The sequence below is a fragment of the Schistocerca piceifrons genome, chromosome 7, assembly GCF_021461385.2.
Source record: "Schistocerca piceifrons isolate TAMUIC-IGC-003096 chromosome 7, iqSchPice1.1, whole genome shotgun sequence".
Classification (NCBI taxonomy): Eukaryota; Metazoa; Arthropoda; class Insecta; order Orthoptera; family Acrididae; genus Schistocerca; species Schistocerca piceifrons.
The window spans coordinates 190,978,872-190,992,598 of NC_060144.1; the positions used below are offsets into that span (position 1 = coordinate 190,978,872).

At 40.0% G+C, this 13,727-nt stretch overlaps 1 protein-coding gene across 1 annotated transcript in view; it reads left to right on the plus strand.

Moving 5' to 3' along the window:
• Window positions 1-1,602: 1,602 nt before the first annotated feature.
• The window catches only part of LOC124804878 (cobalamin trafficking protein CblD), a 52,289-nt gene continuing 40,164 nt past the window's right edge, over window positions 1,603-13,727 (plus strand). The window contains exons 1-2 of the mRNA XM_047265243.1: window positions 1,603-1,866; window positions 11,440-11,573. Of these exons, the coding sequence (XP_047121199.1) occupies window positions 1,725-1,866; window positions 11,440-11,573 (276 nt within the window). The 5' untranslated portion in view covers window positions 1,603-1,724. The remainder of the gene's footprint in view (window positions 1,867-11,439; window positions 11,574-13,727) is intronic.

Consider the following 13,727-nt stretch of genomic DNA (forward strand, 5'->3'; position numbering starts at 1 on the left):
AATTAAGTCCATCGAAACACTTAGAAACTAACCTCTCGTCTGACGAAAACGGTCTAAAGATGCAGTGGCAATTTCTCCAGATCTGCTGACAATGATATTTTGAGTTACCACTTTACTGAGTGACTGAAATGTAGTTCGGGTACCTGAGAACATAACAATATGTTAGAATTCATTTTCTAAACACGAACTATTACGGTACTGTATGGCTACTTACATATGAATTACGCTATTAATATTTCCACAGTTGTTTCTTTAATACAAGATTAAATCCAACGGAAGAACAAACGTAAAACATACTTACCAATGACAGGTTTGTTGAGATGCAATTTTCTGTGTGGACAGATTTAGCTTTTTCATACGGTGGTAAGTCGCAGAAGTCACAGAAGTCACAGAAATCGCGGAAGTAGCAGAAATAGCAGTGGCGGAGGGATACGCGACTTAGGTTCCTTAACTGCGACAAATTACAGTTAAGAATAACAGATACTGAAAAGTAGCATTCACAGAAATCACTGATATCGGAAAATCGCAGTTTAGCCCAACACTACAGGCCGGTCCACACGCAACGATCTGTCTGCGCAGACATCGGCGCAGATGTCTGTACATGCAAAAGATCGCTGCAAATATGGTGTGTTCACACGACACAAACTCCAATCTACTACTCGCCCGCCATCTGTCGGTGTTGAAAAGAAATATCAGTGGCAAGCGACTACGCTCCCCGTAAACGTCAAAAATTTAATTAAGCTATTTTGAAATATAGAAATGGAGGAAGTTCTGTTGTGGTCTGTATTCGCAACTTGTGTTGCAAAAACCTTCAGACCAACCGCAGGAAACATAGAAAGCGGTCAAAATGGTGTAGACAGTGGCTGCTAAAGCGTAAGCAGTTTTCCCACGTAAATTTACTGCGAGATTTGCAGGGCGATGCTTAAGAAAGCCAAGCAGATCAAAATACCATTACGTTGGCTGGTATACTTGATCTACTCCTACACCAAATCTTCTAGATTTCTGAACTTTGGATAACTCTTTTCGGTAAACAGTTCGCAACAATTTTTTTTTTTTATTACTGTTTCTCTGTTTGCCGAGGCGTCAACTGCCCGCAATTTTTCAATTACAGCACTGTATGGTGCTGTCTTTCTGTCGCGGTCACTATATTCTTTACTTTTAATCTTCCACAAGCATGGGTGGTTTCTATATATTTCAATGAATTCACTATCAAACTCTCGAGAACACTGACGAGTATCAGCCATTTCACTGCCCTGTGCGCACAAATAAAAACACTAGACTGAGCAAACAGCTGTTTCGCGCCAGATTTGGGGCGATCTCCTGTCCACACCCTCCAACTTGTCTGCGCAGATGTAGTCTGAACCCACAGATTTGAGAGGTTTCGCTCAAACCTCCAACTCCAACTTCCAGGTTTGCACACACCTCAGGTTGGTGCAAATCTTCTGTTCACACGCAACGATCTGTCTGCGCAGATGTGTTGTGCGCAGACATTTGCGCAGACAGATCGTTGCGTGTGGACGGGCCTTTACTGTGGACCATGGTCTTTCACGATGACCAAGGATGATAGAACAAAGATATGTTTATCGTGCTGCGTTGAGGATATTTGGATTTTGTTCGGAAATTTTTTTCATGTTTGTTTCGATGCGCTTTTGTTAGAAATAACAAAAGAACTGTTATTTTGATTAAGTATTATGACAAGTTAAAGCAGTAAGTTTGGTTTCCAGATGCAGCAATCGGTGAGGTTGTTTTTGGGTCGGAATGGTTTAAAAAGGTTGAATTGTACGTCTGTTACTCACTATTCAAGTCGGAGCAATTCGGATACGTCGGACGCATATAAAGTAATTAAACCCCGTAGATCAGCAGAAGGTAATACATCGCTAATGTTTTTTTACGCAATAAAAGTATTCTGTTTTCAAACTTATGTTTTTGTGACAGTAAGTAACTATGAACTGCATATTTTTTATATTTTAGTTGCTGTGTAATGTAAACAATTATTTGTACATAGTAGGCTAATATACGTGAGTTGTAAAAAATACAAAGAAATATTGAGCACTCCGCGTTAGTGTGCGATAATGTACTTCCCCAATACCTTGACTATGGTAAGAGACTGATTTGCAACGTAGCACGATGTCCTTGTTGGGTTAGAAGATGATTATTTGGCTGTGAACTCGGGAAAGCAACGAATATGGTTACCAGGTAAAAGTTGTTGTGATAGACTGACCATTGTTTATGTTTGTTTTGTATTCAAACGCACTTTGCCGTGCATATACCGACTGTTCGTCATAGAAACTAAAACTGTAACGTAAACTGAGAAAACTTAATAAATTTGAACAAGTTTTCGATTTGTATTTTAATGCATGTTATGTACGTTTGTCGAACACAAACCCCGAAAAATTTAGAAGTGCTTAGAAGTGAAACTCTTCTCAATAGTCTTTTAGGTAGGCTTACATGTTCAAATGGCTCTGAGCACTATGGGACTCAACTGCTGAGGTCATTAGTCCCCTAAAACTTAGAACTAGTTAAACCTAACTAACCTAAGGACATCACAAACATCCATCCCCGAGGCAGGATTCGAACCTGCGACCGTAGCGGTCTTGCGGTTCCAGATTGCAGCGCCTTTAACCGCACGGCCACTTCAGCTGCCTAGACTTACATTTCCCGCCAAGATGGCACTGCAGATTCAGCAATTTCTGTAGTAATATGCAAGTACTGTTGTTTGTATTTTTCTCATTTAAGGGGACTATGTGGAAAGAAAGATGTATAAGGTGTACATAATTCGTTTAAATAATAAATAAAGCTACTATCAGTTTTAAGTTTGGTTGAAATACCATAGTAGATTACTGGGCATGGCCCTATTGGGACAACTGAACCTGCCAGTGTTGTCTTCTTTCTGTAATTTAGTGATGATTTGGCATGTGATATCAAATGCATGCAAAAAAAAGTGAATATAAAAATAATAATATTTTTTGCATCTATATTTTATTGTATGTAGGTTATGATGACAGCGTGATCTGCAGCGCAGATTTAGGTATAGGTTAGTTGAACATTTGGTTGTGTGTTGGTGGAACAGTATTGACCGCTTCACTTAATCAACAAATTACTCTCCTGCTATCTTTGTTGTCTACACAACTTTTAATGTGTCCTGGTAGTTTGTTTAATATAGTTGTACCCATCTGATAACTTCGTGTGCTAATCTTAGCCACCTCAAAGTCTTCTTACGCCACGCAGTGACCGCACGATGTGAAGCGTCATGTCACGAACTGCGCGGCCACTCCTGCCGTAGGTTTGAGTCCTCCCTCGGGCATGGGCGTGTGTGTAGTTCGTAGCATAAGTTAGTTTAAGTTAGTAGTGTGTAAGTCTAGGGACTGATGACAGCAGTTTGGTCCCTTAGGAATTCACACATATTTGAACATTTGAAAGTCTTCGTAGAGTTTGTTTTTGGTCCTAATGTTATACGCATGCTTGCAGTACTTTTAGTGGAAAGAGAAATATTGATAATAATGAATATGTATCTTCAGAAGGCATAATCCATATTGCTTCAGGCAAGGGTGTTACCTTCATAGTCTCGGATGTTATTGAACTTAGCATATGTTAAAATTTAGGAGTAAGAAAGAATGACACATTTTTTTGCTTTCTTCAAAAAAATTCCTGCCCCAAGATACAGGCCTTCAAAGATGACACTGCAAACACCCATTTTCAAGATGCGAATTTCGTAAAAATTTTTGAAATGCTGTATATCTGTAACAGTTTCAGATATTTTGTTAGAGTTTTTTTTATTTGAAAGATAATTGCTTTATGGTTACAATGGTATCCTCCGTTTGGACATATCTGTCGAAGTTCTGTTACTGTCGCCTTTTGATTTCTTTTTATAATTTACAGAAAAAAAAAATTTCAAAAAGGCCAATCCAGAAATGTTAGATTTTTTTTCTGTTGATTAGTACCATTGGGCAGGTTTTATTATAAAAAAAAATCTTAAAGGATAATGTATGTCTTCACTGAAATTTTTTCTTACTAATTTCTTTGTTACGATGTTTATTTCTGTTGTCTGTGTTGCAGTTATTTCTTTTCACTTTCATTTTCGCAGAGATTTCGTACACTTTGTTGTAGTTTCTTGTCAGTTTCTTTGTCGTGGTTGTTCATTGCAGGTTTCTGTAGTGCAGTTGTTCATTGCTAATTTGCTTACTGCAGAGGCTTCTAAGAAATCTGAGACCATCCAGTGAGTTCTGTGTTTTCGTGATGAATTTGCCAGTTGACACATTTTCGGTATGTTTTGTGAAAAGGACTATTTGAAATGTCTTCTGACCGGGGTCACAGGAGAGTGAAGTGTGCTGACTGTTTGCGTATCCATAAAAGAGTGATATATCGGAAAAACAAATAAATAGACTTTGTTCAGGTTGGGAATAAGTGTTCTCATTTGAAGACTCTGTTTCAAAGTGAAATAGTTTGCAGTGTTGACCTTTTGTGTTCTAAATGTTTTGACAGAATAACAACAGTAATAGTATCTGAACGAGGTGCAGCCTCCCTTGATGCAGATTTTGCATCAATAGACGAAGAATTAAATACCCTGAATCACTCAACTTCAGAGGCAGATGTTAGTCCTATTGAGAAACTGTGGTCATTGAAGTCGAGTCATAAGCTTCATGCATCAAGAAAGTGCAGGGATATTACTAAAGCCATGGATGATTACACCACAGTAAAACTGACCACACTCTTCAAAGTAGAAATTCCATCTTCAGAAGAAAATGAACCAAAGCACTCTTGCACCTCGTGCCAGGAATTTTTCACAAATACGAATTCAGCTGTTGAATATTGTGCATCCTACAGTGAAAATGTGCAAGTTTTAACTATTATTCCAGAGGCATTTTCAAAGAAAACAATTTTGAACCATGTTCCATCAGTTATGCGCAGTTTAGTCGCGTATGAGCAGAAGCTGCTCCCGCTCTTGGCTGCTTGGAAGTACGACTGTTAGCTGTATCAGCAGCTGGCAGCCAGACACTAGGTGGAAAAATCTTCTGCCAGATTTGCGCATGCGCAGAACAGTCTACTTACAACTCTCATGTAAAATGAAAACAAAATGGATTTCTGTGGCCGAGAGCTACCAAGTGAATTAAAATGCCTTGCAGAACGCTAAATTTATCTTTGTCAATTTGCTAAAAAAATTTGGATTTTATTAATCTTTTCTGCAGAGGCAGTCAATTTATTTGAAACAAAATGTTTCATTCCACAGTATTGGCTAGTGTCAACTGTTTGCTGAATTACAAGTGCCCGTTTTTACCTACTGGTACGTACGGCGTTATGCCGTAATAACCAAACACGAGGTAATACAGGACTGGTACTCCAAGAAAATTTGCAGCCCGTAAACCACACTGAAAAGCTTAACATCAGGTTGGGTCCTACTCCTTTGTGAATCTGGACATATGAATGTGTACGTTCAGCCGAATTATGCATTTTAGTCTGGTTTATGAAATTTCAATGCTGTTGGGGTGCCCTCTGATGTTCTGTTTCATTTACGATGTAATGTAAAGATCTCGTAATGCTATATAGGTACAAACATACAGGATTCCTACGTCATCATGGCTGCACACGCACAGTAACGCCATTTTCTGGTGCTCTCTGACGACTGCTGAATTAACAGGTTTGAGAAAAGACAGACGTGAACCCTTATTGAACGTGCCTGGGATAGATTGAAAAAGGCTGTTTATGGGCGATGTGACCCACCAACCAGCCGAATCGCCGTTGAGGAGTGGGACAATCTGGACCAATAGTGTCTTGATGAACTTGTGGATAGTACGCCATGATGAATACACGCATGCATCAATGCAAGAGGACGTGCTACTGGGTATTAGAAGTACCGGTGTGTACAGCAATCTGGACCACCACCTCTGAAGGTCTCGCTGTATGGCGGTACAACATGCAATGTGTGTTTTTCATGAGCAGTAAAAAGGGCAGAAATGATGTTTATGTTGATCTCTATTCCAATTTTTTGTACCGGTTCCGGAACTCTCAGAACTGAGGTGATGCAAGACTTTTTTTTTTTTTTATGTGTGTAGAAGATTCAGATATACTGAAGAGCGGTATGCAACCCGTCGGGTTTGACAAATGTCACAAGTCACCATAGATGATGCATTCCAAAGATTTAAAAGCATAGATGAGTGTTGAGAAACAAACAATCGTAGTACAGAGAAAACATATCGGGACATCCATATTTCGTATGTAATGTTACGTATATCATTTGTTTCACATTAGAAAAGCATAGTAGCCTGTTCCTCAGTTGACCTACTCAGGTCAACTGAAGGATCGGCTACTAGTGCTAGCGAAAGCAAAAAAGAGTGACATACATAACACTGGCATGGAGTACCTCAGTCTACATACATAAAATTTTTTTGTGTATTGGTTTTCTTCACCTTCACTATTACTAGTATCAACTGGAGTATAGGGTAGTAGTACTAATGCAGGCGAAAAAAAGCGTCCGACATAAAATTTGTATCCTGTACTTTAGCTGACAGGATGCCAGTGTTACTACTTCGCTTTTTTTGCTTTCGCTAGTACTAGTATCCTATTCTTTAACAGACCTACATAGTACAAGATATGAATTACTTGCAGAGGAAACAGCAAATGGACCGACTCACTATCAGGAAAATTTATAATTCAAAACATGTCCACAAATGATTTAAATTACCACAAGTGACAAAAAGCGTACTCAGTATCTGTCTCATAACAACATGTTCATTTATTTCTATTTACAATTATGATGCTTTACCACAGAAGATAACTGATTTAGTATCTATGGCTTGAAAATAAACAAATTAATACCTTTGACCAAAATATGATGTCATTGGTCAAAGCCAACAAGAAGTTGTATCCCATTCTCCAGCTGATCCAACGATTCTTACATGATTCTAGGTTCCTTCATTTTAACAATAACGAGAATGCTGATCCTACAAACTGTCTGAACGAGTTGCAACCTGTTACTGACCATCTCGAACAAAATTTGCAAAGTGTTTAATATCCTGAAGAAGATATTACAGTTGATGAAAGCCTCATGAAATTTAGGGGTAGGCTCTGCTACAAGTAGTGGCTACTGTTTAGGATTTGAGATGTATACAGAGGGGGTGGGGGGGCGAGCCAAGCAATAAAGAAATCCTGATTAGTGAAGCTGTTGTTATGGACTTCATGCATCCGTATTTGGAATGGTCGTACAGTGTTTGTTGACAACTGGTACACTTCCCTGTTATTGTTTGTAAGGCTCACTGAAAAGCGCACAGATGCCATAGGCACAAAGAAGTAAATATGCTATCCGTTATCCATACACGTGTGAGTATGACAGCAAGAGGAAAAACTGATAGGAAAACCATAACCCCAGTCCAGAATCTGCAAGCAATTATACAACATGATAATTTAATGAACACAGTTGACAGACAGGACCAGCAGTTGTTAACTTTCCCTGTCATGAGAATATATGCCAGAGGTTATAAGAAAATTTTCTTTTGCCTTATGAACATAGGGATTTTCAATTAATGTGTCCTAATGAGCACAGTGGAAGGAAAAAATCTTGTTTCAATCGGTTTAGAATTCAGGTGGCTGATGACATAATAGAGCAGGTCACTCGACGAGACTACCATAGACGTGGACAGCCCCAATCTGGAATTTCTGCTGTTAGACTGCAAGCAGCAAATTGGGCATGTTTTGTTAGCCTCCCCCCCCCCCCCCCCCCCTCTCTCCTGCCCCCAAATATCATCAAGAGAACACACTTCAGAAACTGTGTAGTGTGCAAAGCAAGGAGGCAGTGACATGGTATGATTGTGAGAAATGCCAAATGGCATTGCACATGCCTGTTTTTGAGTATACCTCCACACCAACAAAAACTTCTGAAAGAGTATCATATTCACTCCTCATCAAAAATAGTAAAGTAAGATTTATAAATAATTCCTATCAAAAAATTACATGATTTTGAGAAAAATGTGTTAGACAAACTATATTGATGTTCGTAAATGTAAATGGTAAACATAGGGTTGACTGTGGGGCAAAAATGTTAGTAAGTCAGTGCTTTAAGGGGGGGAGGGTATAAAAATGGTACATCATTTGCTATCATGTTCCAGCTTTTGACACCCCTGTCAGGCATTGGTGATTGGTCCCCATGGTTTTATATTTACATTGAGTTCAAAACTTATCAATGGCCAATTTCAATTACATTGCAAATTTCCCTCTTGGAATTTTATTTATGTGAATATGCTACCAATCTTTGACACAATGTCAGTCTCTGGAGCATCTTGCACCAGATATGAGGCCCAAGAGAATGACAAAAGCTATAAAAGCTGTCTTGGTAGGCATCCTAATGGTTGCTGCAGCCAAAGAGCTGGATGTACTAAGAGTGGTATTGTGTTACAAAGTAAGCAGCAAAAGTCCCAAATCAGACAACTGATGCCCTTCCACTAGACTGGCTTTTCTCAGCTAAAAAAGTGGACCATCCAGTAACAAAAGAAATATTGGTGCTCAGTGTACGTCAAACAAGTGAAATGAAAAGACAAAAACCCATTTGCTAGAGGAAGACTAGACAGAAATAGCTTACATAATTTGTGGAAAAATCCAGATCTGAAAGAAAGACTGACACACAACTTGATAATGCCCTGTAAATATGTCGCTGAACAAGAAGTCCATCACTGGTGTACAGAAATGGAACCAATTTGAAAGGAAAAAAAATTGAAAACGGCAAATAATGCAGTTAGATTTTCAATTCTGATGGTAGTCCATTTTTTGCAGTCTTAAGGGCAAAAATTGATCTCACATAAGGGTAATAAAGTTGTATGCAATGTTGAGAATGATAGAGAGAAAATCTAATTTACTTATTACAGCAAATGCCACTGATAAGCCTGTTCCTCCCATAATTGTTTTTTCATATATGAGAATTAGTGGGATAATAGCCAACAGCATACTAGGAACGAGGGGGATTATACGAGGGCAGTTCAATAAGTAATGCAACACATTTTTTTTCTCGGCCAATTTTGGTTGAAAAAACTGGAAATTTCTTGTGGAATATTTTCAAACATTCCCACTTCGTCTTGTATAGTTTCATTGACTTCCGACAGGTGGCAGCGCTGTACGGAGCTGTTAAAATGGCGTCTGTAACGGATGTGCGTTGCAAACAACGGGCAGTGATCGAGTTTCTTTTGGTGGAAAACCAGGGCATCTCAGATATTCATAGGCGTTTGCAGAATGTCTACGGTGATCTGGCAGTGGACAAAAGCACGGTGAGTCGTCGCCGCAAGGTCAAGCAAGACTGTCTGATCTCCCGCGAGCGGGCCGGCCGTGCACAACTGTGACTCCTGCAATGGCGGAGTGTGCGAACACACTCTTTCGAGATGATCGACGGATCACCATCAAACAACTCAGTGCTCAACTTGACATCTCTGTTGGTAGTGCTGTCACAATTGTTCACCAGTTGGGATATTCAAAGGTTTGTTCCCGCTGGGTCCCTCGTTGTCTAACCGAACACCATAAAGAGCAAAGGAGAACCATCTGTGCGGAATTGCTTGCTCGTCATGTGGCTGAGGGTGACAATTTCTTGTCAAGAATTGTTACACGCGATGAAACATGGGTTCATCACTTCGAACCTGAAACAAAACGGCAATCAATGGAGTGGCGCCACACCCACTCCCCTACCAAGAAAAAGTTTAAAGCCATACCCTCAGCCGGTAAAGTCATGGTTACAGTCTCCTGGGACGCTGAAGGGGTTATTCTGTTCGATGTCCTTCCCCATGGTCAAACGATCAACTCTGAAGTGTATTGTGCTACTCTTCAGAAATTGAAGAAACGACTTCAGCGTGTTCGTAGGCACAAAAATCTGAACGAACTTCTTCTTCTTCATGACAACGCAAGACCTCACACAGTCTTCGCACCCGAGAGGAGCTCACAAAACTTCAGTGGACTGTTCTTCCTCATGCACCCTACAGCCCCGATCTCGCACAGTCGGATTTCCATATGTTTGGCCCAATGAAGGACGCAATCCGTGGGAGGCACTACGTGGATGATGAAGAAGTTATTGATGCAGTACGATGTTGGCTCCGACATCGACCAGTGGAATGGTACCGTGCAGGCATACAGGCCCTCATTTCAAGGTGGCGAAGGCTGTAGCATTGAATGGAGATTACGTTGAAAAATAGTGTTGTGTAGCTAAAAGATTGGGGAATAACCTGGTGTATTTCAATGCTGAATAAAACAACCCCTGATTCAGAAAAAAAATGTGTTTCATTACTTATTGAACTGCCCTCGTACATTCTGATAGTGGTTGTAAGGGTGGTCTCTCAGTCTGTGAATGCATTAAAATCTTTCTACCATGGATAATTGAATAACAAATCCAACAAAATATTATTTTTCATTGATGATCAGACACCTCATGCGACCTTACACTTGTTAGTTCTGTTCTGAGAATGATGAAGTCCATATTGCAGTGTTGCCTAACTCAACAACACTGGACACACATTCTGGAGGACGATGCTTCAAATCTGCATCTGACCATTCTTCATTGAGTTTTCCCATAAATTGATGTGGAATGGTGCCTTTGAAAGGGCATGGCAGATAGCCTTCCCCATCCATGAAACAATCCAAGCATGTGCTCAGTCTCTAATGATCTCACTGTCAATGACACTGGAACTAATGCTCCTTTCATCCCAACTCAACAAGCCAGTGGATGTTTCTGTATTTTATTGTGATGAAGCAAGATCCCATCCTCAGCAAGTTAAAAGTTATCAGCAGTTGTCCAAGCAGAGCAAGGCTGAAGTAGTAGTTTCACAAGCTTTGGATATATTTGAAAAGGCTTAAAATTTGTCTCAATTGTGAAAAAAATTTCAACACAGCTTTATTGAGCTTTTGTCTGATTTCTGTTATTTTCACCAAAGCTCCTCATTTGTTTCAGTTCCCTCTAAAGTCGTAAAAGTGGTGCAACAGATGTACTTGACAGAGAAAATGGGCCTAAATAAACAGAAGACACATCTGGAGCTAGAATAGCTAGAGATGTCTAGCAGTGTGCAAGGCACCAGGCAATAGGAAACTCAGGCAATCAAACAAGATGACCTAAGAATCGAGAAGTCCCATAGGCAACACAATGTCTCATTCTAACAGAAGCTAAGCATTTAAGTTGGTGGATTATGCAAAACAATATTTTGTTAAAATATTAGTTTATCCAATTTTATATGACACAATTGTATTATCACGGATGTGGCGTAGACTGTGTTGAACTGTATTAAGTTTTGAACTTTTTTTAAATTTACACTGTTTTATGTACACCAAATTTTTTTGATTGCACAGGAAGAAATAAAAGTTATTTCTCTCTGATAGTTTTCAGTTCAGGGTTGTAGCAGATTTGACAATTTGTAGCATTGGTAGCTTTATGTCACGGTTAGTGTTCATCAATGTTTATTTTTGTCAATCTGTATGTTTCAGAAATAGATGACAGTCAGGTACCTAACTGGGAGCTACTAGCACCACGTGGTTATCGCTTCTATCTTCCAGGTGGCCTGGGCCCTGCTTGGTATGATTCTACTTCCACTCCTTTGCCATATGGTGCAATTGCTCAGGTACAGGACTTTCGCAGACTCATATCCTGTTGGTGTAAATGCAGAAACTAAAGAAATTACAAAAAAACATGAGTTTTTATCACATTTGCACCTGGATATTTACATTTTTATCAAAAATTAATGGTACATTCTTCACATATTGCTAAAACCAGGTCTCTACCTCACCTTTGTGGTACATAATTCCCAGAAGCATACTTCAACATATTCTTTGTCCTAGGTGGTAACATTGGATACAGCTTAATGCGAATTACCATCAGTGTCAGCACACAGACTGACTACTGCAGCTACCTTAGGTGTTCACACAAATATCTCATTGCTGTTCATGTTGAAGCTTATGAGATTCTATGTCGATTTAATCTGCTGGAGGCTGAAAAGTTTGGTTTCTGCACAAACAGAATCAAAGCGTATTTTGAGATATTGCATGTTATATGTTTAGTTACATTCAAAGACAAGAACTAAAACTTAAGTAAGACAAAAGAAATTATGTAGTAGACATATCTTTTTAGTAGTACATAAAGAACTAAGTGCAACCAGAATGTGATGCATTCAAAAACACAACAGATAATGTGGTTATACTAATCCTTTGTGAACAGAGTGTTTACACTAGATTCTGTGGCTTATAACTCTTGACATGAAAGCGAATGTATTTTATTTTAATTCATAGTACTGCAGTCTCTTTCTTAATGCAAGTTGTGCAGACTGAAGTGATGAATGAAAATTTGTTCCAAGGTCAGGATTTGAACCAGTGTCTCCTGCTCGCTAGGCAGATGTGCTAACCATTAAACCTCCCTGGCACAGTGGCTTTGCACAACAGCATGGATTATCCTAGCGTGCCTCTGACCTCATTCGAAATTCCCATTCGTGCCTCAACCCACTTGGTATTCCCCTTAAACTCAAACAGCATTTTAGAGGCTCTCCAACTGCACCTCAGCTTCAAACAAAATGGATGCTGCCTGAAACCTGGACTGGCTGTTTTTAATCAAATGAAACTGTATTGTTCCAGAGACCTTTTCGAGTCTCAAACATCATAGATGGAGGCATGCTGGGGTAGTCCGTGCAGCTGTGCAGAGCCACTATACAAGGTTGGCACAGTGGTTAGCACTTCTCTCAAGTGAGCAGTGACCTTGTTCAACCTGACAGTTGGGAGCTCCAACATTAAGTGCGTTGTGGGGCTCCTTAGGGACATGGCTGCCCATGTACATACCGGGTGGAGTCATTCTAGACATTCAGTGGGTCCTTCTGGATGCCTGAAGAGCACAGGGTGCAGCCAACTGCAAGTGGTGCCTCACCTCAGTACCAGTGGTGTGTGTCACTTTGGATCAGAAGAGATTCTCTCTGATTTCGAGCGGATAACAGAAGTGGTAAAGGCTGCCAGTCTTGCTTGCAAGATGAAACCAGAGCTGACCATTTACAGCATAGTCAATAGGACTGATTGCGGACCTCTGGTACAGAGCCAAGTTGAGGGTCTGAATCAGAGATTCAGATGGTTCTGCAACCGTGTAGGCTGCAGATTCCTTGACTTGCTCCAAAGGGTGGTTGGGTTTCGGGTTCTGCTGAACAGGTCATACGTCCACTATACACAGGAGGTGGCTACACGGGCTGTGTGGCATAGACTGGGCAGTTTTTTTAGGTTAGAGGGTCTCAGGAAAACACAAGAAGCACTTCAGTCACAAAGGGTGTAGGCCGAACACAGGAAGAACGTAGGTACAGGAACCATCAGTATAACAGTTGTAAATTGTCATAGCTGTGTTGGGAAAGTACCAGAGCTCCAAGCGCTAATAGAAAGCACTGATGCTCAAATTGTTATAGGCACTGAAAGCTGGCTAAAGCCAGAGATAAGCTCAGCCAAAATTTTTGCGAAGAATCTAACAGTGTTTTGAAAGGATAGGCTAAACACTGTTGGCGGTGGCATATTTGTCAGTGTTAGAAGTAGTTTATCTTGTTGCAAAATTGAACTAGATGGTTCCTGTGAGTTAGTATGGGCAGAGGTCATTGTTGGCAGGTGGAATAAAATAATAATTGGATCCTTTTGCCGACCTCCCAATTCAGATACAATTGCTGAAAGATTCAAAGAAAACTTGAGTTTGATTTCAAACACGTAGGCCTACCCAACTCACACAATTGTAGTTGGTGGTGACTTTAATTTATTCTCGA